Below are 27,546 nucleotides of genomic sequence, written 5' to 3' on the forward strand. Positions count from 1 at the left end.
CACACACACACACACACACACACACACACACACACACACACACACACACACACACACACACACACACACACACACACACACACACACACACACACACACACACACACACACACACACACACCCCTCCAGGGGAAGCGCGCGTAGCCAAAGCAGGCGGAGTCGGAAGCACGCAGCAGCGTCGGTCCGTCGTGTCTGCGGCTCCGCGGATTCTTTCGTCTGTGTCTCGGCTGTTGGATTCTCCGGGAGCGGCTTCTCCTTGCAGTCCGCAGACAAGCCTCCTCTCTTTGGTGTAACGGACGGACAGACACTGCGGGCAGCGCAGCGGATATAGATCCGGGTTCTTATATTGCTCTAACTGCTGCGGTGGAAAACCCCGGACGGAGGCCCGCAGTGTGCGCTCAGCCTCCCGCAGGCCTCCAGCCCGGAATCCCGCTTTTCTCCCGGAAAATGGACGGATTCACCGGCAGCCTAGGTGAGTCCCAGCAACAGATCGCGCCATAAAGGTGAGCCGGTCACCTGCACGTGCACAGGCAGGAAGTTTAGCGTTGCACGCGCCTTTGACGGCTTTCCACGTGTCACTGCACCGCCCCTGCGGCGGCTGCAGGGCCACAAAACCAACTTCTCCTCATGAAGGAAAGGAGACTTCTCAGAGTCTTGTACCCCCCTCTCACGAAAAAAAAAAAAGATGTATGTGGTGGTGACGAGCGTGAGCTTGTTCTCTCAGAATTGCAGGTGTTTAGGGGTCAAGGGTCATCTGTGTGTGGTGTTTGTTTCAGGGATCAGCTGTGTGTGGTGTTTCAGAAGATATCCAAATCATCACATCTATTTACCTGACTTAAAATCAAACTGTGTAACATTGCAACTTCCAGTTGGGATACATATTGAATATAAATGACATATACAGGTATACATTAGTGTATAACTGTGTTGAGAAAAGTGAAGTTAGACAACAGAAGCTATAAACTGTCACAAACACACCAGGTGTTTACAAACCTTCCAATTATTTAAGATGTTTTCAAGGAACCTACCGCTGACCTACTACAGAAACATGTAGTACATTGAGTATATTCACTGACAGCTAGTGGGCGTTGAAGACGTTTCTGTCCTGCTACAGTTGAGGAACTGGTGCCATCTTCATATTCTTTTCTGTTAACCAGTATGTATTTAACAGTGGATACTGGGATCACTTCAGATATATGTCGCATTAATAGAAAGGCACAAGCTTTCATCATATCGTTGGACTACTTTGGGGTGGCTGTGGCTCAGTTGGCAGTTTGTCTATCAATGGAAGGTCAGGGGTTCGATCCCCAGCCGCATGTCCTGTAGCCACATGTTCAATGTGTCCTTGTATAAGACACCTTGGTTTAAGGCCTAATCTCTGAACTGGGAAGCCAGTTTCTGGTCTGAACTTGGTAGGGAGCTGGTCTTCATTTAGAGGGTCTCTTGTTTGAACTGGGAGAGAGTCTCACATTTAAACTTGAAGGACAGTTGTGGTCTGAGCTACTAAGCACGTCTCTGGTCTGAGCTTTAAGGTTTGTTGTTTGAACTGGAAGGCTTTCAGGACTGTTAAACCCTGGACAATTTCTGGTCTGAACTCAGAGGATTTCCAACTTAAACTGGGAGGGTCTTTGGTCTGATCTGGGATACAAGGCTCAGGTCTAAACTTTAGGTCTCAAGTAGGAGTAGAGTGTTCAGTTTTAACTAGGAGGAGAGTCCCCAGTTTGAACTGGAAGAGTATTACATTATCTGGATGAGAGGCTTTTTGTAAATGCTTTGTTGTTAAGCTATAAAATCGATGCACGCGACCCGATTTTCTTTTTGGTGCTTAACCATCATATTTGCTGCAGAATGGTTATAAAGGTTGATGACTGAAGTGGTTTACTAATCAGACTTCATACACGCTAAGAGGGTTGCTCATACATTGTGGACTGAATGCTGGCACGCTACCTACTTGAGTGAGCGGCATTTGAATGGCACAAACTGGGTTACTTTAAACAATTGCTGTTCTCATTATTACTGTTCAGTGTTTCCCCTAGGTTTACAGCGTGGGGGACGACGACGGCGACACAAACACTTGAAGGAATCTTGGTGTTCATGTGTTATTTTTAATGACAGATGTCCTTTTCTATCGGAAAGGTATCCTTAAATGACTTCTTCCCCTGATTTCAGACTCTATCCACTATCCTATCTCTACAATAACGGCACAAAAATCTTCTTTTTTTTTTTTTTTACTTCACCTGCAAGGTAGGGGAAACACTGCTGTTGTCTGTATTTACTATGGGAAAAGCCTACAACAATCCTGACTCATGAAGTAGCTGCTACCCATAATGTCTGACAAAAACTGACAGAACTATCAAGCCAGGTACAGTGAGTGCAGGCACAGATAGTGACACCTGATATGTTGTACTAACATATCAATAAACTACTTAAATTTCACTTACCAGAAAAAGGAGAACAGACTTCTCTTTCTTCTTCTGTTATTCAATGACAACAAAGCAGGGTGATTTGTCAAAGCAACAACTCCTCTATCTTCTGCAACAACTTAAGCCTTAATACAGTTTAAAAGGAGGACCTACATACAAATTATGTAATAATTGGGAACCAGGCTGGAAAACTGTTTATTTCTGATTTAATATCTAGATTATGTGGATTGACTGACTCAGCCAGCTACAAGACAACAATTTTGTATACTTCCATGTTGGCATCATTTCTCAGCCCTAGACGTTCCCTCTTGATTGACATCCAGTGTTTTCCCTCTCTGTGCATGTATATTTAATTAAATGTATATCTCACTACAGATGACAGTATATGGATCTTCTGTCTCGGTGTCATCATTATAGATAACTGGGTGTTAGGATCCTGTTTATCTGACTCACTCAGTAGGACTGGAAGAGACTGACATTGCCATTGTTTTTTTTCCCTACAATATATATGGGTATATAAAAAAACATAAAGGTTGTTATGCAAGATAAAAGTAGGGTGTTAATCATATACAAATAGTTTATTCTTTAAACAAGCACCCTGCTTGCTCATGAAGTCATGCATAAGATACAGATACTCAAACAATCAAATGTGCTCAGTGGGAGAGTTTATTATTAACGAGAGGGAGACAAGGAAGTGGCTGGGAATACTGCATACTGTAGTTTAACGACAGAGAGTAGCATTATACTTAAACTAGGAGTTTCACTGAGTGAGATCTTCTGTTTAAGACTGGATTTGCAGCGTTGTTCTATTCTCACTTCTTTTCTAAATATATCAGTTTGAAGTTGATGCAGTTGTTTTCTTCCTTTAGCAGCACGTTTGATTCAGCTCTCGTTTCAGTCAATGCATTTCTTTTGAACTTCTGCATGTCTTTTTAATTGCCTCGTTTCTGAAATAGCTGCACTTTTTCTTAATGTAATTAGTCTCGGCTGTTGCTGAGCCTTTGCACTTGTTGGCCACCCTACTTGCTGGCACTGGGATAAAGTGCTGCTGCTGATAACGGGAATGCACTCACTCAAAGAAGTCTTGCATAACTCAATGACTGCTATGATCATAAATCTGACACAATGTGTGACGGTAGCAACCTCACCAACAAGTTGCGATAGTAATGGTGAAACAATTCATCATGCAGCACTAACTGACAAGTATATTGAGATGTTGACTTTTTAAAGCCTTGTCATAGATGACAGCATATTGAGATCCAGTGTTTCAGATCAGTCTATTTAGATCAACTCTGTCTTCCAATAGATAACGGTACGGTACATAGAGATCAAATGTTTGTTAGTGTAGAAGATAGTATGATGGGATTGAGAGTTTTAATCACACTATACAGTAGATGTATAAGATCCAGTGATTCTGCCTCACAATAGATTACAATATCAAGACTAGAGATGAACCGATTGGGAAAATCAGGGCCGAATGCCGATACTGATGTTTGAATTAACAAATGAGCCGATTGCCGAATCCGATAACGATGTTTGTTTCATGATTTCTTGTGGTGTGAAGACCCTGACAGACCAAGGAGGTTGTCGGCTGTCAGTCCTAGATCATCTCAGAAGTTTGTAGTCTTTGCGGTGTGTTCAAGTGCAACTTTTTTGGCCAAGACAAAAGGCGAGGCCACAGTTGGTCTTCTTTGCCTCTAGTTCTTTGCCGTCTGCCTTGTGTGTCTCCCACTGTCTCCCTGGTGTGTGGCCCCTGGTGGGCCTTAAAACTCCCAAAATGCCACCATTTCCTCATGTTTGACAATGAAAACAAGTCAGTTTGTTCAACAGGCTACTTCATCTGCCCAGTAATAAACCTCTTCTCTGACTCAGTAGTTAGGTGTACTAGATGTCAGCATTAAATTGATTTGGCACAACAAAGAAACATTGGTTCAAACTACATTATTTGCTGATGTGCCGATTGCCAAGATTCACATTACATTCACGTTACTAAATGAATCACAATGCTTTTACCTTAAACAGCAGAGGGCACTATCTATTTATGCTTCTCTTGTTTGACGTCCTAATTCAGCAGCTGTTGAGCAGAGGCTGTTGGTAGTAACAAGCAGGCATTATCATGGCTGAGTTTGAAATTGAGGACGCACCACCGTCTTTTAAATGGAAGGTGTGGAAGTATTTTGGATTCACCAAAACAGAAAATAAAAGAGGTGAGAAGTTAACAGACGAGACAGAAACTGTGTGCAAAAAATGCAAGAAGACAGAGAACTACACAAATAACACAACCGACATGATGCAGCATTTAACCCGACACCACAACGAGAAGCTCCAGTCATCTCCCTTTGTTCCAAAAAAATCAACATTAACCGGGCAAACCACACTGACAAGCAGGTTTGCAGCCCCGCTCGCCCAAACGAGTGCAAGAGCCAAAGAGATTACGAGGTGCATCGGTGTTTTCATGAAAAATAAAGGAATCTTTTTCAGTCATCTCATACTTTGTCTTCATTCTCAGAATCGTACCGTGAGTTGAGTGAATGGTTACATCCCTCATCAACAGTATATTGAAGTGTCTCTATCCTTCTACAGATGACAGTATGTCTGGAGCAAGTGTTTCAGATGTCAACGACCGTCTCTCTGCTCTGGAGCTTCGAGTTCAGCAGCAGGAAGACGAGCTGACGGTGATGAAAGCTGCTCTCGCTGACGTCCTTCGCCGCCTCGCTGCCTCCGAAGTGTCTGCTTCCTCCTCAGCCAAGAAGCAACAGGGAGGGAAAGGTAACGTTAAAGTTTGAACTTCTTTGTACTTGATTTATTTTTTGCTGTTTCTGCGTAAAGCAGCTATACATCACAGTAGATCAACTTTTGTCATTGTTGTATAGTATACAAACTGATACTGAAATAAAAATGGCGCCAAGTCATTGAACTGCTCGAGAAAAAGCATTTGTAAAAAAAAAAGTTTCTACTTTTAATATTCTCTCTGAGTGATTCTCCTGCTCAGACTTTATGTTGTGGTTTCACTACATTGATAGACGGCCTGTCTGAACAAAATGGTAAAGCATTGAAACTGAATGAAATGGATATGCATCAGTGAGCTAAACAAGTTTCTAAACGGTTCTGGTTGAGTGTTCAGGTTGAGTTTGAAACTGGATGTTAAGAGCAGTGTGCTTCCCTCCCAGGTGGTGCTGCGTTGCGTGAAGCTTACTCAATGTCCTGTATCGCTAATGGAGGGAACGCTGGACGAAAGAGAGACTCCACTTCTGTCACAAGGAAGGAGACCTTGTCATCTGCCGCCAAGAGGTTAAACACACAGACACAAAGACACACACTGTTGTTTTGAAGATTTCTCTGTATATCTCCATTTGCTGTCAGCCTCATTTTTCTGTTAACTGTTGTTTATTTTTCTCCAGGCTCTTTGATTTAAGCCTCCAGAAGGCCTGCAGAACAGATATGATCCATGTTATTGATACTATCACGTCTGCTTGTTTTGACTTAGTTAAGGGTCTAAACCAGAGAAGAGCCCTTAGACCCTTAGATCAGATCAGACACTTCAGTTAACACTGTTGAATGAAGCGGTATTATAACATGTTCCACATGAGGAGGGTCATCAGTAGAATCAGTAGAGTCATATTATAAACATTGGAATCAGTGTGTTTTGGCCTCACACAGTCCTGGTTTTGTCCACAGTGGAGCAGACAGGAAGGAGGAGGTCAGCAGCCAGCGGTCTCAGATGGATTTTGGTGGTTTGAGTCACTGCAGTAGAATTAGAATTAGTAGAAATAAAGTAGATGTAGACTAGAAGCAGTAGAAGAAGTACAATCAGTAGTTTGTGGTGTCATATGGTCCTGGTTTTGTTCACAGTGGAACAGACAAGAAGAAGGAAAGCAGCAGCCAGCGGTCTCAGATGGAGGAGATCCAGGAACGTGAGGAGACTCCTCGCCTAAAGAACTCATCTCCCTCTCCCCCTTCCCCCCAGCCTTCCCAAACCCCTCAGTCCCCTCAGACCCCAGTGAACCCCCTGCCACAGAGAACGACCCAGTGCGCTGACACCAGTAAAGGCCACACCCCTCCCAAAAGGTTTTACTTTGTAATCTGTCGGCTGGATCTAACCTCCCTTCTTGCTGACGCTGCTCTGACATCTCTCTGGCTTTGATTACTAACCCCGCCTCCGAGGACCCACAGTCCTCCTGCTTTGCAAACACCTGATCACCTTCACAGGTCCAGTACGGGTGCTCCTGATATGCTGAACAATCCAGCTTATCAGGTTTGTGTAGACAGAAAGATAACCAGCAGGACTGTGGCTCCTCAGTAGCAGGCTTGATTGACTTTATGAACATCACTGAGTCTCCTCAAAGAGTCTTCTCAGACCTTCTGGAGGTCAAAGAGTCTCCTCAGACCTTCTGGAGGTCAAAGAGTCTTCTCAGACCTTCTGCAGGTCAAAGAGTCTCCTCAGACCTTCTGGAGGTCAAAGAGTCTCCTCAGACCTTCTGGAGGTCAAAGAGTCTCCTCAGACCTTCTGCAGGTCAAAGAGTCTCCTCAGACCTTCTGCAGGTCAGGCTCTCATCAGGCCTCCTGGATGTCTAAGAGATCATTGAATCTCCTGGAAATCTGAGGCACCTTAGAGGTTCTAGGGCCTCATTCATCAACATCTTTGTAAGACTTCAACACTTTAATTTGTTGTTCAGAAGATTTCAAGGAAAAGTCGAAATCAGATTCATTCACCTGTTCTTAACCGGCAGAATTGTTAGCAGCTGTGTTCTTAAATTAGTAAATGCCACTTCCTGAGAAGTCGGTAGCTTGTGCCAGTTATTCCTAATTAGCATAAACCTAGACTGTAGGGCTTTGTCAAACACACAAGTCACACAAGATTGAAAAGAGAAGCTTGGAGAAATAAAAGACAAATTTAAATCAATAAACACTTTAACACTGGACTCCAAATATCAAAAGAAACACTTGTGGATTTTAGATATTGCTGCTTATTAGATTTTAATTAGTAGAGTCTGTAATGGAAATGAAATAAAGTCCACAGACGGATCAGAGGATGATGATCCCTCGTTCAGAGAAAAGAAAAGATGGGGTGTAATAAAAAGGTTTGATCTTAAATCTGAGTGAAAACAGAAACAGAAGAGAGATGGTGACCTTTCTTCATTACTTTTTTTAGTTTGAATGACTTGACGCTACATTCATTCTTTAACCTGCAGGTGTAAAACCATGCAGCATGTTACAGTGTGTAAAGGAGGGTCATTGTTGTGATTACATATTTTAATAACTTGTATTTTTAAATGTATGTATTGTTAGTTCAGACCAAACATTGCATAACTGAATAAAATGTTGACATCATATAAAACATGTAATTATAGATGTTAGTCAAACACATAAAGATGCAGATTTAAGGAAAACACAATGACCAATAGTTTTGCATTGGCACATAATGTGTTTCTTTTTTTATATACTTTGTTTTTATTTTTTTCGTTCATATTGTAAACATTTAATTTCAACAAACATGTTTTCAACATAAGATGTTGACTGAATAGTCAAAAGAAAATTATCCCAATAAAACGAAGCAGCAACATCTTTAGAAATAAATACACTGACATACACACAAATCAAAACAATGAAATAAGAAAGAGAAAAATAAAACAAACAAACAAAAGATAAGGGGAGGGATATAAATGAGGTTTCCACATTTCTACATTGGATTCATTTAAATATTTCATGGGTATTGTCACACACAAGTTGGTTCTTGAGTGAGTTGTTATTATTATTTGCTCAGAACAAATCCCAGATAAGCAAACAATGATTATCAGAATCTTCTTGAAAACTGCATACGTTGGTTTTAAGAAGAAAATTGATTCAATGAATGCTTGGTGAATGAGGCCCATTGAGTTTCCTGGAGTTCCTGAAGTCTTCAACGGCCTCCTGGAGGTCGTGGTCTTGAGGTTTAAACTTTGCTGGCTGAAGGTTCAGATCTGCCTTTGTGTGATTTTATGCATTTTCAACTCCCAGTGTCCTCTGTGAATCTACCTCTCTGGATCTCCTCTTTTCTAACTGGAATTTTCTGACGCTTCCTGGAGATTACGAAGTCTCCAAAGCACCCCTCCCTCTTCCTCTTTTTGCTGATAGACTCAGAGTGGGCTGCGAGTGATTTTTTAAAAGCTAACATTTTCTCCTCCCAGCTTCACCTAAGAAACTCCTTTTCCTTTTCCTTTTCCTCCTCTTCCTCCTCCTCCCCTCTTACTTCCTCCTCCTTAAGCAGGCCTCCTGCAGCCTGGGGCTTTATTTCCTGATGTATCCCAGCTCACTAACCTCTTCCTGGGTTATGTGTTTAACTTATTCCTGCTGTATTTATGTCTTTGGATGATGAAAATGAGTCATGGAGGTTTATAAGCATCACAAACTGAATCTTTAGCATTAAGAAAAATATTTTACATTTGATAACCAATTACTTCAAAGACACATTTGTCAACATCTTCAGGCTTATAATGTCAGAATAGGCAGTCCATCAACAGCATGCAACACTACACCAGCTAGTAAAAAGTCAGTTTTCTGTCTGATTGGTTAAGAGATACATTTTTAGAAGTATACATCAGATGAACTCAAAGTGTGTATCCAGCAAAATGCAGTCAGACCACCTTATCCAAAACAGAATTTAACACAATCTTTAACAGATGATTCGATTTTATTGCCTCCGCTGGTCAACCACATTCCCTCCGTCATCCTTCGTGTTTCCCTTCAGACATCGTGTACCTCCATAATATGGCAAACATTCGCACGGACAAATGGCAGAGTGAGCAGATGTCAGAGATGATTCCCTTTGAGCATAATGTGACCTGACTCTCCAGTGGAGGTCATGACTCCTTGGATTTATGTCACAACATTCAACTCTAAACTTTTCCGTCATTAAGCTTAGTATGAAAACAAGATTTGTTTCTTATCAACAACTTGTGTTTTTTCAGTCCATTCTAATCCCCGGTCAATTATTCTGATCACTTTAAAAAACATGTATTGATTAAAACTGCAGAGAGACCCAGGTCCTTATTTCTGACGAGGCTCTCTGACACAGTTATATAATAATATATATATATTAGTGATATGGACATAATCAGGCAATCAATCAATCAATTTTTATTTGTATAGCGTCAACTCATAACAAGTGTTATCTCGAGACACTTTACAAGAAGCAGGTAAAAAGACCTTACTCATTGTTATGTTACAAAAAGCAGGTAAAAAGACCTTACTCATTGTTATGTTACAAAGATCCGTTGTTGTTCTGGCAGGCTGCCAACCCACGATCCGGTGGGGAGGGGGTAGTGGTGGGGTGGGGGTTGTTCTGGCAAGCCGTCAACCGACGATCTTGAGGAGCCTAGGAGAGCTCAAGAGCTCCCAGGAAAGTAGGTGGTTATCACTGTGACGTCACCCGTTGGTGTCTGAAGCAGACGTTTGAAGCCCACTGACTGCTGTCTCCATATTGGAAATGCTTTCTCAAACTAACTTTCTGTCAATCCAGGAAAAAAAAACATAGAGTTGGAGCTGAGGCAGGACTTTAGCTTACTAGCAAAAAAATACAACACGCCCACCCATAAGTGAGAACAGCCACTCCCCTAACTATGCAAATTTCCCCAAAATCAAACAAACTACTTTACTTATACATAAAATCATCCCCATCCGGTAAAAACAAATTAAGAAATGTGCTAATCAGACCTAAAATGTTGGAGCCAGCCTCAAGTGGACACTTGTGGAACTGCAGAGGTCGAATCTTCATGCCAACACTTAAACACTTAGAGTCTTGGTCTATTTCAAACCAATCAATACTATAAAACAAAACAAATATCAGAGATTCAGCAAGAAATTACAAAATTAAACTGACCCAGATATCAGTGACTTCTTCCTCCTCACCATTTTCATCATCCTCCTGATGTTGTAACACTATTAAGATTTGTCGTGTGTGTGTGTGTGTGTGTGTGTGTGTGTGTGTGTGTGTGTGTGTGTGTGTGTGTGTGTGTGTGTGTGTGTGTGTGTGTGTGTGTGTGCGTGCGTTCAGGGGAACAAGTGTGAAGAGATCCTCTGGTATGGAGCGCTCCCAAAGCAGCACCTGGGACAGTTCAGAGGAAAACAGGAACAAACTTGTGAAAGCTGCATCCACCTCCAAACTACTTTCTAAAATGGTCAAGAACGCTGACAGGTAATTACACAACATATATGTAGTGTATGATACATGTAGTATTTTCTCTGCAGACTCATGAAGTAAATATATAGAACGTTTACATATAGAGTAGAAATACAAAAGGATTGGATCCACAATACATTTAAATGTAAATCCATAGTAAGATGTTTGTTTTCTTCTGTCCTCTTTCAGACACAAAGACCCCGTGGTTAATCAAGGTAAATGCACAGCTCTCGTCATCTTGATATAAAAAGCTCCTATAGTTAACATCATTATTTTCATCATCATATGTAAGAGCCAATAGAAAGAGAGCATCAATGCTGCTTCTCTGAGAATATTTGATGTCAACAGGAGTCCTCTTCTTGCTTAAGTTTAGTCTGTCATGACTCAGAGGCTGTGGTGGTGATGATGATGATGCGGAGTGTGATGTCAGTGGTGATTGTGATGATGTCATGATGATAATAATGATAATTATGTCATCATAGTGGCTCAGGGGCATCCACATGTAGCAAATTTGTGTGAAAATCACTATTGAATTGGAATAAATCGCCATGGGAACACATGTTGCAGGGATAATGAAAAGGTTTTTTTTGATATGCAGTTTTAGTCAAGTTCTTTGCTTGTGTAGTTTATATTCCACCTCGTTGAGTTACCTGTATCACATTTCATCTGAGATAATTTTAGTACTTCATTCATTGGTAGTGTGTGTATTATAAAGTCTTTGCTGATCAATGAGCTCAGAGTGAAAAGAGTCAGTTCATTTTCAGCTTCATGAAACCATTGAGGATCACTGAAGCTGGAAAGGGAACACAAATAGAGCCTGAGTTCATCCTGAGCTTCATTGTTCAGGCCTCTCAGGGGTATTCCATCTAGGTTGAGTAACAGCGTTTCCTAAAAGTACACAAGCATCAGATATCGCCTTACATCGTGTAGCAATGGACGCTCCCTACACACACTGAAATATTTTGATAAGAAATACATTTCACTCACCTACCTCACCGTTAGCACGAGAAATCAGGCCAGATCATTCTAAATGGACTGTTGTTATGTTGGGACTATAATTTGAAACACGCCGATGTCGTCATACATCTCGTCATAAAGCCACAGTCATACAAGTAGTCATAATGTTCAATTAAATTAGAGATAAAACTAGTCAGATAATTACCATCAACTATCTGAGCTAATGTTCTCATGCATGAGCACAATGCAGGCTCACACAAGCCCAGCTGCATTCAACTCTAAACTGGACAACCACATGACATTAGTGGAGCAGCCCTAACTAAAGTGAGAGTCTGCAGTGATTACAAAAGAGGCATTCTTTTTCTACGTTGATGGAATACCCCCCCTAGACTAAATGCTCCCTCATTTTAGTGTTGTTGTTGTTGTTGTTGTGGTTTGCGTTGTTTATATTGCTTTAGTTGTTTTTTTTGTTTGTGTTAGTTGGTGTTTATATTTGTGTTGTTGGTGTTGTTGAGTGATGATGTCTTTGTCTCAAACCAGCTAAAATGTCAACACGAGAGAAAAACAGCCAAGCTGGTAAGTCCTGATGTGATGTCAGAGCGAGCTTGCAGGCTAACAACAGGCTAACATCATTCTAGAAGCAGCTGCTAACTGTCTCCTGCCCTGTCTCATCTCTCTGTCTCTCTCTGCTCGATGCCGTCAGCCTCGCTCACTCAACTGCTCTCGCTCTCCTTCAGACCGATCAGGTGATGTCACACCTGACTGTGGCTCCGCCCCCTGCTCTCCTTTACCTCCATTTAAGGTTGAACAGGTGCTACCTGAAATTGTGTTAAGCTACCAGACGAGACAAATTATTAAAGACCCTACCAATGGTAGAAAAAGAGGCACTGCCCAACACCTCAGTATTCTTTTATTATGCAATTGGCATGGATGTCACTCTCATGTTTGTATTTAGCTGTGATTCCAAGGAGGTAAACAAAGACAGGGCAGGTGTTTCTGTCTGATCTGCTTCAACTGCTTCACCTGAATGTCATCAGTGCTGCCTCACCTGCCCCTTTCCTGTCCCTTACTTGCCCTTCACGTATACCTCACCTGTCTATCACTGTACCTCAAACTGCCCCTAACATGTCCCTCAAATGTCTCTCACCTGTCCGTCTAACTGATCTGAAATGTTTTGGATCCATGCTTTGTTTCAATTAACCTCTGAGGTTCTGTGCTGTTGATCAGAAGATGTTTTCAATCAGACTGATACTTTTAATGTGTTTTGATAAGGTTGACATGTTAGACACAACCAGATTTCGTTGTTTATTTTCATGTTGTGTTGTTAGTTTTAAAAGAATATCAGTCATTGATGGATATCTGATGAGATCCCAGCCACCAAGTGACTGTTATCTAATCGTTTCTGGCATGTCATAGCTGGCATGTAAACTGTTTTCTATCCTCATGTTTGTAACCTTTGTCTGTTTGTGTGCTTCTGTAGAGGGAAACACCATAAAGATGTTCATGCGTGGTCGACCGATCACCATGTTCATCCCCGCTGATGTGGAGAACTACGACGATGTCCGGACAGAACTTCCCCCAGAGAGACTCAAGCTGGAGTGGGTGTATCCTTCATTCTGCACACAGGGGGGCGATGTCACAGGACATAGATACTCTGAATTGAAGAATGACCTCATCTAGTATTGATCATAAGTTATAAGTAAGGAGCACATTTCATACATTGAATTGCACAACATTGTTTTGTCTTTTTTTAATTGTTTTAAAAAAAATAAAATGTATGCATTTATTGTAGAGCACAGTAGATAGAGGGTGAAACTGGGGTGAGAGAGTGGAGAATGACTTGCGGCAAAGTACAGAGGGTCGGAGTCGGACCCAGGCTGCCCACCTATCTGTGTCTCATGTTGACGTGAACAGCATTATATAGCGTAGCTTCAGTGCCTGTACTGCGACCATGTAGACCGTTTACACTCCCTATTGATAAGTTCTTGGCTTTGAGCAATTCTCATCCCCAATAGATGTTCAGGTTTTTTCCAGGTGTTTCCAGATGTTTCCTTGACTGCCTGCAGTTATGGTTACCGTGGCAGAGAATGCAGAGCTAACGTCTACCTCCTTCCAACCGGAGAGATTGTTTACTTCATTGCCTCCGTTGTGGCTCTGTTTAACTACGAAGAACGAACTCAGAGACATTACCTCGGACACACAGACTGTGTCAAGTGGTACGAAAACACACACAAGCATAATTCTGCTGCTGCTTCCCTGCAGTATAAGCTAGTTGACATGTCTCCTACGTCTTGTTTCTCTCTTTCAGTCTAGCCATCCATCCTGATAAGATCCGGATTGCTACAGGACAGATTGCAGGAGTGGACAAAGATGGACGGGTAAGGTCAACACGATTATTTCTGCAGATGATTTTTAACAAAAGATGTAAACAACTTTTGAAAACAAGAACAGTGACAAATATTTTTATATTTCCAAAAATGATGTCATGAAATACTTTTTGTTGGTGCTTTCAGCCGCTGCAACCTCATGTTCGTGTTTGGGATAGCGTCAGTCTATCGACTCTGCAGGTTATTGGTTTGGGAACGTTCGAGCGTGGTGTCGGCTCTCTAGCCTTCTCCAAAGCTGTGAGTATTACCCGGGTGCATCATGGGAATTGTAGTTCATACAGACTGCTGAACATTTTTATGTGTCCTGTGATCACTGAAAACTTGATTTGAAAAATGATTACAGTAAAGTGTTGTTGTGCCTGTTTCAGTCTTACACCATGTCTTACATCTGTCTAGTATCATGTCCTAAATTCAAACTGTCTCACATTGTCTCTCATCTCTGTCTGATCTCTGTCTCACACTATATACTCTTCTCTATGTCACACCATGCCTAATCTCTGTCTCACATCATGTCCCCATCTCGTTCTCACATCATGTCTCACATTTCTGTTTCGTATCATGTCTCAAGTCTCTTCTGTACATCCTGTCTCAAATCTCTGTCTCTTTCTCAGGACTCTGGTCAGCACCTGAGTGTTATTGACGACTGTAATGATCACATGTTGACAGTCTGGGATTGGCAGAAAAAGTCAAAGATTGCTGAGATCAAGGTAATTGCTCTGCTCTTAAATGTTTTGTTGTGTCATTTTGAGTTAGAATGGTTAGAATGAGTAAGTGGACATGTGTTTAATGTTTCATATAAAATGTGACTATTGAGGTCAGGTTATAGTTGGAATGAAAAAGTCATGCACACTTGTTCTTAAAGGCAATAAGCTGTTGTGGGTTTGTTGTTCAAGTTAGTTCTTATGGGATCCTTACTTTCACTTGCTGGTTGTGACCCGATCTAAATAGTCTTTTGTGACTGATTGAGTGAAACTGGTTTGTTTCAGAGCACTAACGAAGTGGTTCTGGCAGTGGAGTTCCACCCCACCGACGCCAACACCATTGTCACCTGTGGAAAGTCCCACATCTTCTTTTGGACATGGAGCGGGAATTCACTGGCTCGTAAACAGGGGATCTTTGGGGTAAGGAGATATTTTATTTAACTTTTTTGAAATTGAACGAGTAGCATGAATACTCTGCAGCCACATGTCCGATGTGTCCTCGGACAAGACACTTGCTCCCACTGCTTCATCTGCAGCGTATGAATGGGATTTGTTGAACTGGACACTTTGCATAGCAACCTCTATCATCAGTGTGTGAATGTGTAGGTGTGATCTGCAGTGTAAAAGAGCTTTCAGGAGTGAAAAGACTAGAAAGGCGCTTTACAAGCTCAAGCCCATTTACTGTTTCACATGTTGTCAGGTTTCTTTGACACTTAAAGGGATACTTCACCTGTTGAAACATGAATCTGTATTGACATTGGGTCATATATGTAGTAGAAATGTGAAATACATTTTGAAGTTGGTGCCTTCTTGGCCGTGAAAAGGCAGAAAGTGTCTTTTTGGCTCATGTGGATGAAAGACACCAACTCCCAGAACATCATTTTTGCCATTATTAGCTTTCTCCATAGAGCCTGTTAGCATAGCTACCAAGCAATATGGCGGACATTAAGTTTCGATTCTGGGAGTGAGGTCCCACCCACTGATCTGTGATTGGTCTGTAGCTTCACCCCCGCTAACCACAGCAGCCACCGATGATGCAAAATGATGATTTTTGCGTCACTGGAAGCTCCTTTTCAGACTTGAGATTTCCCATCTCAGGGGAAAATGAGGGCTGGATACACGACCAAAAATACTACCAGGTTTGTAATGATACAAAGCTTAATGCAAATGGGTGAAGTATCCCTTTAAGATGTTATAAGAGTTAACTAGTTTTGTCATCATTTGTTCTCAGATATTTGTAAGCATTCTTTTATGTGTAAAGAAAGAATACTGACCTGCATGAAGGGCAACTTTTCATTTGCACCTTGAACAGGTCAGAGGAGTTTAGAAAAGATCCTTTCGATGCAAAAACAAAACAATGTTTGAGATCATTACATTAAAAAAAAAAAACTAACTTAAAAACCTAATACAGTTGCACTTTTTCTCCTTTTAAAGAACTTAAACCAAAGGATAAAATCAACATTTAGATCAGTGATACTCAACGCACGGCTCTCGAGCCACATGTGGCTCATTTGGGACTAGTTGTGGCTCTTTAAGGTCCTAGTTGGAAAAAAAAATCCAAAGTAATAATTTAAAAAAGGGAGACATTGTCAGCAGAATTCTTTCTTTGCAAGTCATGTCAGTGTGTTTCCCACACATATTTTAGGAAAGAAAGATTTTTTTTGATTGTGGCTCTTGCAGAAATATTGTTTGGTCAGTGTGGCTCTTAAGTCTAACAAGGCTGAGTAGCACTGATTTTAGATGATTGAAGGTTTGGTTAAGCAGAAAATAAAAACAAGTGAATTTGATCTTTCAAGTGAACGGGAAGTTCCGTCCATCTGAGCACAAAGGAAATAACGTCCAGATAAGAAGTTTTACACTCAGATCACTCTGACTTGCAACTTGCAGTCCTGATAAGCACATCAAAGGTTTTAACATCATTTCAAAACCTGATGCATACATATTGAGAACTAGATGAATGCATTAGTATTATGTTTTTTGTTTTTGAACCCCTTCTGGGATCAACCAACAGTATGTGTATCTAACCTCCACATAACCTAAAGTCAGAAAAATGTATTTAAGATTCACCCTAAGGGACCTTTGATCAGCTGGTTCATTTGTATACAGCCAGCCAGTCATGTGGTGGTTGAATGTTGGCGTGCAGAGGGCAGAATTAGAGGCTTACTGTCATTTAGGAAGGATTCATAGATTGTGGATGCAGCGGTTGGTCTTCAATCCACTTTTTTGTTGTTCCACATATTTTTCAGGACATGTGTGTGAGTATGAACACCTTTAGTGTACTGCTTTATAACGTCCTGATCTGGTCTAGCTTTATTTCAGTTTCTTTTCTTCCTTTCTTTTCAGAAATACGAGAAGCCCAAGTTTATTCAGTGTCTTGCCTTCTTGAGTACTGGAGATATCCTGACCGGAGACTCTGGTGGAATCCTGCTGATCTGGACCAGGAACTCGACTGAGCCACCCACTGGGAAAGGACCAAGAGGTGAGTAGGAGAATGTGGCCTGGACTGTTTGTCTGCGTTGGTACTAAACACTAAGGGACCAGAGCTGGATCCTCCTGAATCAGGGTCTTACATTTTCAGGGTGTTAGAGTGAAAAAAGAGTTTCAAACTGTGTCTTCATGGTTAAAATTCACTAAGAATGTTTGTGGAAAAACATGTTGAGCACAAAGGCACCAACTAAATCTTTTGAATACCTAAATGATTCAAAGTAAGACAGTGGGTGAATTGTCATTATTATTGATAATTAGAAATAATCCTGCTACTTATGTACACACGTGTGTACGACGATACAGGACAAATCAAACCCTGTATAGAGTAAGTGAGAGAGTGTGACATACTCAGACACATCTGTGTTCTATGTGTTTGAGTCCTCTATTGAATAAATGTCTCGTCACTACGCTGCTTATTATAAACTCTGATAAAGTGCTTTTGGATTACATCTCTTTCCTGCATCATTGCACCCTCTTTCAACATTAGCACAGGGTCATCCCATACTGAAGAGTTGAATGTAGTTTCCTTTACTGTTAGTATTGGACACTTTATGTTCTTCATTTTAATGCACATTCCCGTTTTATGCATAAACTACTTGAACTTAAACTAAATGACAAGACAAAAAAAAAAGATTCTCAAGAGAGACTTGAGGGAACTGTTAAATTAGTTGAGAATGAGAGGCAAGTGGTCTGATACTCAAGATGATTGTTGCCATGGTTGCAGGGTGACTAGGTGGTCCTTCAATGCGACCCAGGGCACGTGTGCGTACACACTTCCAAACCACTGTGGACATTTGCATCAGATGCAAAGACCCTCTCAGAATTTGGTTTGAGTGATCAGATCTCAGTTTGTCCTCAGTGCATCCTGAGTGTGTTTACATCTGAAACAAAGGTTTGAATGATGTTAATACCAGGTGTCAACAGGGCTCATTTCCTTGTGCTTTATAGCGTACTGTGATCTGTTTCAACTCCAGCTAACAGTTCATATTTATCTTCCCACACATTCAGATACATATTAGTAAAAATAAACTAATGTGAGCTGAAATAAAAAAAATTTGATTTTAATTACTTTGGAGAATTTAAGAAGTGACATTATCTTCCCTTATGTGAGATGTCAGTAACTCATATAGATGTTCTTATCATTGACAGTACGGTCGGACTGGTTCAAATCATCATCATGAGTTAATCAAGAAGGTTCTATCGCAGCGTCCATACACTTTCATTTATGGAAACAAACTGAAGCTGCAGATAATGGAAACACACTCTGAGATCCCTGAGATCTATTTAACATATCAAAAAAACAAAATGTGGCCAAGTCTCAGTAATGGTTTTAGTGACATGTTATCAAAGTGAAGTGAAGAGAGGCCATGCTAATGCCAAGAATGAAAGGTTTTTATGGTGGAAAAACCGACAAACTCATCACAGTCAGTGTAAGCTCAGAGAAATCTATCAGCGCATAGTTCAGACAGGAAGAGAAAAAAAGAAGGCTTTTTCAGAGGTAACCTTTACGAACAGGAAGTGTTGTCTGTGTGATCTGCTGCCTCCTGCTGGCCTCTGCAGCACATCAACATTATGGTGCTTAGTCATTAAAAAGGCTTATTCTAAAATGACTACATTTCTGTCCTTACTGGTGACCATCATTACTTTAATTATCGTTTAATATGTCTAACCAATTTCTGTGTGTGTGTGTGTGCAGCGTTCCAGATCAGTCGGCAGGTCAAGGCTCATGAGGGCAGTGTATTCTGTTTGTGTGAGATGAGGAGCGGCACTCTACTGACAGGTGGAGGAAAAGACCGGAAAATCATCCTGTGGGACCATGAGCTGCGTGCGGACCGGGACATCGAGGTCAATAACACACACACTGATATTTATACTCCTTTATAATGCTCTTAATTGAGGTCATGGGTCTGAGGTCATGTTTGTGTCTGCAGGTCCCAGATCAGTACGGAACCATCAGAGCAGTGTCCGAGGGAAAGGGGGAGGAGTTTCTGGTCGGGACCTCTCGTAATTTCATCCTGAGAGGAACCTTTAACGATGGCTTCCTGGTGGAGGTCCAGGTGAGACTACATGACACGACCATGACTCCATCATGATGCATGACTTAGACAGGCCTGTGATGTGTGGGATTGAATACAGCATGTAGGGAAAAAAAGAGACTTGACTTTGAACAAACAGCGCTACGGTCACGCACCCAGCCCACAGTGCCGTCCCATCATGCTTTGCCTCTACCTTTGCTGCCAGGTTATCATCTGAACATTTTTAGGCCCTATATTCTGTATCAGAACCGAATATAGAGTGACAAGGTGTAATAATGGACTAACAGTCCCACCTTGAACACGCTGTGCCAAAGGGGCCTCTGTGTATTATGATGGATTCAGGGTCTTGGTAACTTTGGGCTGGGATCTTCATTGTCTCAGCTTTGTTTTTTTGTGATGTGATGTGTTCAAGTTCTCTAGGTTTTTCTTGCATTGTGATGAGTATATGTTCTCAGTGTCTTTGTGTTGTGATGTATTCATGGTCTTAATATCTTTGTGTGCTGTGATGTCTTCTTTGTTGTAATATGTTGGTTTGTTCTGCTGTGTTTATTGTCTCAGTCTCTTTGTGTTCAGAGGTATTTCTATTCTCAGTTTTTGAGTTTTGATAAAAGCAACTGTGGATTGTTGGTTTTATACTCGGCTCTCGCAGTCCACCTGTTTTGAGTGTCATTGGGAAAGTCTAAATCCTTTAAAGGACATAGCATAGGGATGTTTGAATGACAAGCTAAGAGCTAGCTCTTAGTGTAAAGTCTTTTGAATGGTGAGACAATAAAAAAATTGAGTGTAACCACGATGTGTTCAGGGCCCGAGTATAATGTGTTGTGTGTTTAGGCGGGTCTCAGTATCTTTGTATCCTGATAACTTCAAGGTCTCAACATCATTTGTGTTGATGAGTTCATGGTCTCAGTATGTTTTTTTATTAGGTAGCTGTCAGCATTAACTAGTTAATCATGATTGATTAAGATCTGATATTATTATTATTTTTTTTTCAATTGTGATTAATTGCATGCTCACCGTGCATAAGCCTCCACTTTGTCTCCCTGTAGTCACAGTAATGCAAAAAAATGACACGGCTGCGTCTTTGAATGTCTCATTTCACTTAATTTCAAACTTCTAGACAGCTCAATTGACAAGTCAAAAGTAATATCCACCTTATGGCATTAAACATTTCACTATTTTACCGTTCCTTTGAGATGTTTTCATTTCGTTTTTGAGCCGAAATGAGTTACTTTTTCTGTGGTTAAATTAATGTTGTAACCTTTAATCTACCAGAGGTCCTCAGTGTATTTCAAAAATAAAAGCAGGGTTCAAATCAAACAGCAAGTTTAGTGTTCTCAGCTTAAGACAGTAGAAATTCAAAATAAAAGCCTAATTATTATTATTTTTTTGAGTTGAGTTTAAATTAATGGAATTGCTAAAATTTCTAAAATGAAAAAAAAAGAAATGTAATGTGTTCAGATCCTCCAGGTATTGTTGTTTGCTGTGAAGCATTCGTGGTCTCAGATTTTCTTCTTATTTTTTTGGTGTGACTTGTTAAAAGTTGCATTATTTTTGTGTTGTGATGTGTTTAGGGCCTCAGGATCTATTGCTTGTGATGTGTTTAGGGCCTCAGTATCTATTGGTTGTGATGTGTTTAGGGCCTGTGGGTATCTTTTCTGTATGAAGTGTTAACACTTCACAGTCTCAGTATTGATTTATTTTACAGTCTGTGTTATTATAGGTCTTTAAGTTTCTTGTTATATGTTAGGATGCTCAGTATCTTTCTGTGTTGTGATGTGTTCAGGGTCATACTGATGAGCTTTGGGGTTTGGCATCCCATCCCTCCAGAGAGATGTTTCTCACGTGTGCCCAGGACCGAATGGTGTGCGTCTGGAATTCTGCGAATCACAGTCTTCTATGGAGCCGAACGCTGGAGGTAAGGGGAGGCGGGGTCAGTGCCTGCTAACTGATTGGTGATCTGAAAAAATACGGATGATTGACAGCTCTCTCTCTCCCTCAGGAACATGGACATTGTGCAGACTTTCATCCCAGTGGAGCTGTGGTCGCCATAGGAACACACTCGGGAAAGTCAGTACAGATCATAGATTAGACACACATACACACACACACACACACATGCCAGCTACTCTGTGTATCTGCATGGATTCAACACTCCCAGTCGGTCACTGATTTGAGCAATAAAAAATGCTAGTACATCAGTGAAACAGATCCCTGGTCAAAATGTAACACAAATGTGTAATTGGCTTGATTGTTAATGAGGTTTTACTGCTTTGTTCTGCATACTGTTCTTTGTGTCTTCAATCTTGGGAGACTCGCAGGTTGACCTTTTACCTTATAAGAGAGTAACATCAGCATACATGGAGAAAAACAACAACATATCCAATGTGACAATAACAGCATTGCTCTTCTATCTAACCAGACACAGTGAAACTCTAACATGCAGGCTTAATTCCCTCCATAGTAAAATTTGCTTTCATTTCGTGTCTCTTTGGGAAATAAAACAAATTGGTTTGAAGTTTTTCCTGGGCTTCACAAAGCCCATGAAGTGAGATTTAAAGAAGAGCCAGGGTTTTTGTACACTTTGATATATTTTTAAAGTGAGACATCTGGGCGTTTGTTTGTACAGAAGGCCTTGTCATTTATCTCTAAGTATTTAACACTAGGTCTGTTTTCTTCATCATTCAACTTGTCTTGTTATGGAGACATTCACACCCCTAACATATCTGTTAACAGCTAGATGCATGCTATGTCTTAATGGTCTATCTGTTTGACCTGTCCCATGTTGGTCCTACCCGTCTTGTTGATGGTCTATCTGGTCTATCTGTCTCAGGTGGTACGTTCTGGATGCTGAGACCACTGATCTGGTCGCGATCCACACGGATGGGAACGAGCAGCTGTCAGTGATGCGCTTCTCTGTTGGTGGGTTGAGCAGAATGAGAGTGGGGGGTGACATGCACCAATTAGAGACAGGGCCCGGAGTCAAACCTGTGACCTGTGCATTAAAGATACAACACGTTTATAAAGCATACGCTGTAGATTATTTCTCATCACTGGTCAACCCCCAGTAAGAAGATTGATATCATGTTGAGCTTTGCCGTACATCGCACTACAATGAGTGCTGTGCGCTTCAGCGAGGTGCCCAGCATGCTTTTCTTGACACAACACCTGCACCCAAATAGGACAAATTTAATATTAAAATCAAGTTTTGATTTGAACTTAAGCCCATTTTTCCATTTCCTAAATTTGATCCAATCATGAAGAAGTGGGTTTTTTTTGTATCAGATTAATAAACAAATAATGAAATAACAAATTGTTTCAAAATTGTTCAATTTTAAATTCTCAATTTGCATGCAAAATAGAATTCAATCGAATTTAATAAGGATTGGCCTGTTCATCTCCAGATTTAATTTGACAGTAAACTAAAGATCTTCTTATTTTTTTACACTAAAAATGTAATATTAATTAATAACTTGATGACATTAACTCTTTTACTCATAACTGGATCACAACCAGTCATTTAAGCTCCGACTGACCACATTAACTCAATCAAAGAATCAGATCATCTTAATGAATGGATGGAAGCTGCTGTGCTCATTATGTGTCAAGGTCCTCTGTGCTGGGTGTCAAGCCAATAACATACCAGCTGAGCTCCATACAGTAGTGGGGTGGTGTTTGAGGTGGTTCACAGTGTGGGCTCTGTTCACTACTGTGGACAGGTAGACTGGTCCGTTGAATGCAAGTAATCTTGTTGTGTAAAAAGCTGATCACTCTAGCTCTATAGCAGCCTTTTAGCCTGAATATGAATTAAACCATAAATAAAGACTCTGGCCCAGCAAGGATATGAATCTGTTCTAGTAGAAGTAAATGTTGATGAATGCTCCTCTATGTGTATCTACAGATGGCTCTCTGTTGGCTGTGGGATCTCATGATAACTTTATTTACCTGTACACCGTCTCAGACAGAGGACGGAAGTACAGTCGATACGGGAAGTGCACAGTGAGTCTATTTGTTGTTCCTTTTTTAAATATTTTCCTCTGATATCATGTTGTGTTGTTTAAGTCTTTCCACTCGACAGATTCCACATGAAAGGTCGAACATGTGGTTAACTCTGCACTTAATGATGAAACCTTGTAATTCCTCTCCATCCACATCCCACTTTACTACAGTTGTGTCTCAAATTATTCACTCATTCCCTACTCTGAAATATATTGGGAAATTAATGTTGACAATTATAGTAAGCTCATCTGAAAAGTGAAAAACACTACAAACTGGTCAATTCACGAGATAGTTAATCCAGATTTTGGTATGAAAAGTGTTCTGGTGTTTGTTGTAACACAAGTAGAATAGGCCACTAGAGTTTCAGCCAGCTTTGTTTTATGTTTCAGAGCCTTAATGGGTTTTTACCTGTGTTGAATATTTGTTACATTGTACTTCTTATAATTGTGAGAGCTCTTCCTCTTCCTGTAATTTGCACCTGGGTATGTTTTCATTTTTTAGTTGTGTGGCAGGAGGCAGACAAAGATGATAAGTGGGGTAAAATATTTTCTGTGGACCATCAGAGCCATAGTCCTTTGTTTTTGTTTAGATATATATACAAAAATATATATATATATTTTCAGTTTTTGTTCAAAAAACAATTACAAGCCCACTTCCGATATTAGCAGCAGTTTTCAATCATACTTGCAATAGTCTTTGAGGAGAGCAGTAGGAGCAGAAGAACCATAGACTGTATATACGAATGGACAGTGTGCCTCAGCTTCCCCTAGGTGGAAAAGGATGAAGCCAGATTGCTGGGGGCTGATGAGTGCATTTGTCTTGCCCACTCAGTATGCCGGCGCCTCCTCACCAGTGTTCCTCGTGTGCGTTCAGCGTTCAGGTGATTTCATGACTTTCTCTTAACATCTCCACAGGGACATTCCAGCTACATCACACACCTGGACTGGTCACCTGACAACAACTTCATCATGTCCAACTCAGGGGACTATGAGATCCTCTACTGTGAGTACTCAGATGTTGCACTTCATACTGGTGTTACTGTGTAGTCGTAGTGCTGAACTGTTGTATAGTAACAATGATGTGTTTTCAGGGGACGTTCCAAACGGTTGTAAACTGATCAGAAATCGTTCAGAGTGTAAAGACATCGACTGGGCAACTTATACCTGCGTACTGGGATACCATGTGTTTGGTTAGTACACCTGTTAACTTGCACATTTTCTAAACCTGCACACCTGGACAGACGTACATTTGTGAATCTGCACAGCTGTACACATACACACACTCACACACCTTTACACCTCTACAAACAGCTTTACACCTTTAAAGAAAACAACTACTTATACTAAAACCATCATAACTTCTGCTAAAATTAATTTAAATCCAATACTCCTACAACTTGAACTACTCCAACTTACTCACACTGTAACTGTACAGGTAGTGATACATCTGCCATACTATAATGTTTGCACGATTACTGCATCTATTGCTAATACATCCACTAACTATTGTTACCATCTAATGGCTTTTGAAGTTTGTTTCTTTGTTCAAATTAAAGGGATAGCTTGGTTTTTAAAAGAACATAAACGTATAAAGGTGGCTTGCTGACACTAAAGTAAATATTATTATAATGTAAACTTATATCACCGTTCATTTTTTTTTTGTTGTTCTTAGAATTAGCTCATTTACTTGATTCAGATTACCCCCTCTGCATAGCCTGGAATCCGTGTCAGTACTCCGAACATTTTTTTTCCCCTAATAAAGGAGCCAAACATAAATCCCCATTTTAAAAAGTACCGAAGTATTCCGTTAAAGTAAAGTTTGTTTTGTCTGCTTTATGTTTCTGTGTGTATATCTGAATGTTAACTTAAAGCTACAATTTGTAACTGTTCAAAGGTTGATTTAATGGTACAATCACTTTCAAAAGGGAGAATGGCATCGCTCCCATGTCAACAGCACAGTCTGACCACCTGTTTACTGCGCTATATAACTTCGGCTGCGGGTCAAAGTTATCTCTTGAGAAGCTTTAAAGCACTAGTTCACACACAAGCCTTCAGTTATAAACCAGTTAGCCTGTTTCTGTTAGTTGGCAGAGAGAGAACAGTGACGATAAAACGAGAAGAGAAGAAGAGAGCGTGAGCGAGCAAGAAGCAGAGTTTACATCCCTGCAGATATAATTCATAAGAGATCTTTACTGTTGTCATTAGCAGATATACCCGGTGCGGAAAGTCATCTAACCCAATTATGTCACAGGTTTGCATCGAAATAAATAAATCAAACATACACAAAGAAGTTCTCTCTTTCCTTGTCCACATTAAAGTTGACTATATATTTCGAACCTTACAAACCAAGCAAAATACATTTCTCCTCCAATGTAGCCATTTAGCCACAGCTCATCTCTGTATGTCTTCCTGTGCATTTCTGTATATGTGTTGGTCTTTGTATTTCTGTCTCTGTTTGTGAATGTAACTGTGTGTGTGTGTGTGTGTGTGTGTGTGTGTGTGTGTGTGTGTGTGTGTGTGTGTGTGTGTGTGTGTGTGTGTGTGTGTGTGTGTGTGTGTGTGTGTGTGTGTGTGTGTGTGTGTGTGTGTGTGTGTGTGTGTGTGTGTGTGTGTGTGTGTGTGTGTGTGTGTGTGTGTGTGTGTGTGTGTGTCAGGTGTGTGGCCAGAGGGATCAGATGGCACCGACATCAACGCTCTGATCAGATCTCACAACAGGAAGGTCATCGCTCTGGCTGATGACTTCTGTAAAGTTCACCTGTTCGCCTACCCATGCTCAAGATTCAAGGTAAAGAACACACACGCACATCTCTGATTAATGTGTAGTTCTGACTTGAATCTACAGTACACTGCAGCAATAAACCTACAAACGCTAGTTGGTAGTGCACATGACTATGCTACTTATATCCCCAGTTTGTGGTTTTGCCACATTCTCTGCTTGTTTGTGTACAGGAAACCTTAGCAGCTAAAACCAAGCATATTGTGTTTATGATGATAAATATTGAGCAGCAGTTGATTATTATGCAATTATTGCAAAGAGGAAAAAAATGAGTCATTGGAGGAGATAGAATGCACAACTCCATAGCCTTATTAGCTTGTGCTAATAGTTAGCCTACGTAAAGAAGAACACACAGATTCATGATACAATGAACATATTTATCTTCCCATAAGAATCAAACTCAGTACCCCCATGTATTACATGTTGCAAGCCAGGAGAGGAATTTAGACCAATCACAGGGCTTGCTGTCTGTGTCGATTCGGCGTGCAGTTACTTTTTTGAACAGTTGCACGTCAGGCTACGTTTGTAGGCTTCTGGTGGGTTCAGCTTATGGGAACCTACAGTGTGTGCTTATGAATCAAGCGTATGTCAGGAAAGTCTTTTTCTTTAAAACTGTTCTTAGTTGGAAGAACATTGTTGAACTGGTTTTAAATAGCTTCCAGCTAACAGATAAATAATCAAGAATAAATCCTCTCTGTGTGCCTGCAGGCTCCGAGTCATAAATACAGCGCCCACAGCAGTCATGTGACAAATGTCAGCTTCCTGTTTAACGACAGTCACCTGATCTCCACGGGTGGGAAGGACACGAGCATCATGCAGTGGCGTTTGGTGGAGAAAACTTCGCTCTCTCTCACTGACGGTCATCTCTCTAACTCTGCTGCCCACCGGGCAGATCCTGTCTTCACTCCACCCCTGCCTGCCCCAGCTACACTCACCCAGGAACCTGTCATTCCCCCAACAGCCAACGGCACCCAAGAACCCTCCTGTGGCACCACACCCACCACAGAGCTACCCCCACCCATATCAGAGCTAACCCCTCCCTGCTCTGAGTCAACTCCTCCCCCCTCAGACAGCACAGTTAGTCTGAAGGACAGCCTCGAGCCGAGCGATGACACGGCCACACCCAGTGATGAGGGGCTGCCCCCCCTCACTCCCCCCTCTTAGAAAGAGGGAAAATGTGTGTTGTGTGTTGGTACAGCTATCTTTGTGAGGACCAGGTCTTTTATACCTTTTGAAGACAATTTGTATTGTCCTCAATAATTATCTGTTAGCTCCTTTCAGTTTTAGATAAGGGGATTGGCACGTAGCTGAATGCATAAGTATAAGTTCATGCAACACAATGAAAAGTTAAAATGTGAACACAGACATAAAACAAATATTGATTTTATTCAGTGCAAGAAGGATATCGTCATCTCTGATGTCCATGCAAAAAAATCTTCCATAAATCCACTTAGAGAATCATCTTTTTACATTCTCTTCAAAGTAACCCAGTGATAGTTGTCTGTTTCCATGGTAACAGTGCAAACAGGAGTTGCTTACAGCTCATTTAGCAGTTTTAATGGAGATAATTGGTGACTAAATGTGAACAAATGAAATCAAGAATTCTCTGTGATTGTAGTTTAATGT

At 41.0% G+C, this 27,546-nt stretch overlaps 1 protein-coding gene across 3 annotated transcripts; it reads left to right on the plus strand.

The window, feature by feature from the left end:
- The first annotated feature begins 107 nt into the window (after nt 1–107).
- LOC132975966 (echinoderm microtubule-associated protein-like 4) lies at nt 108–27,168 on the plus strand. Of its 3 annotated transcripts, XM_061040883.1 has the most exons (24): nt 109–472; nt 5,007–5,192; nt 5,594–5,714; nt 6,276–6,491; nt 10,456–10,596; nt 10,771–10,796; nt 12,079–12,114; nt 13,019–13,142; nt 13,605–13,754; nt 13,847–13,916; nt 14,052–14,162; nt 14,537–14,632; nt 14,912–15,046; nt 16,970–17,105; nt 18,810–18,958; nt 19,045–19,170; nt 20,933–21,064; nt 21,149–21,216; nt 21,980–22,068; nt 23,048–23,145; nt 24,060–24,147; nt 24,236–24,334; nt 25,799–25,929; nt 26,629–27,168. In XM_061040883.1, the coding sequence occupies exons 1-24, from the start codon at nt 448–450 to the stop codon at nt 27,082–27,084; spliced, it is 3,009 nt and encodes a 1,002-aa protein (XP_060896866.1). In that variant the 5' UTR covers nt 109–447; the 3' UTR covers nt 27,085–27,168. The 3 variants fall into 3 exon arrangements, with proteins under 3 accessions (XP_060896867.1, XP_060896866.1, XP_060896868.1); XM_061040884.1 differs by lacking the exon at nt 12,079–12,114 and having other exon boundaries at nt 108–472; XM_061040885.1 differs by lacking the exon at nt 6,276–6,491 and having other exon boundaries at nt 110–472.
- The last annotated feature ends 378 nt before the right edge of the window (nt 27,169–27,546 follow it).

This window comes from Labrus mixtus, chromosome 6 (genome assembly GCF_963584025.1).
Source record: "Labrus mixtus chromosome 6, fLabMix1.1, whole genome shotgun sequence".
NCBI classification, from domain to species: Eukaryota; Metazoa; Chordata; class Actinopteri; order Labriformes; family Labridae; genus Labrus; species Labrus mixtus.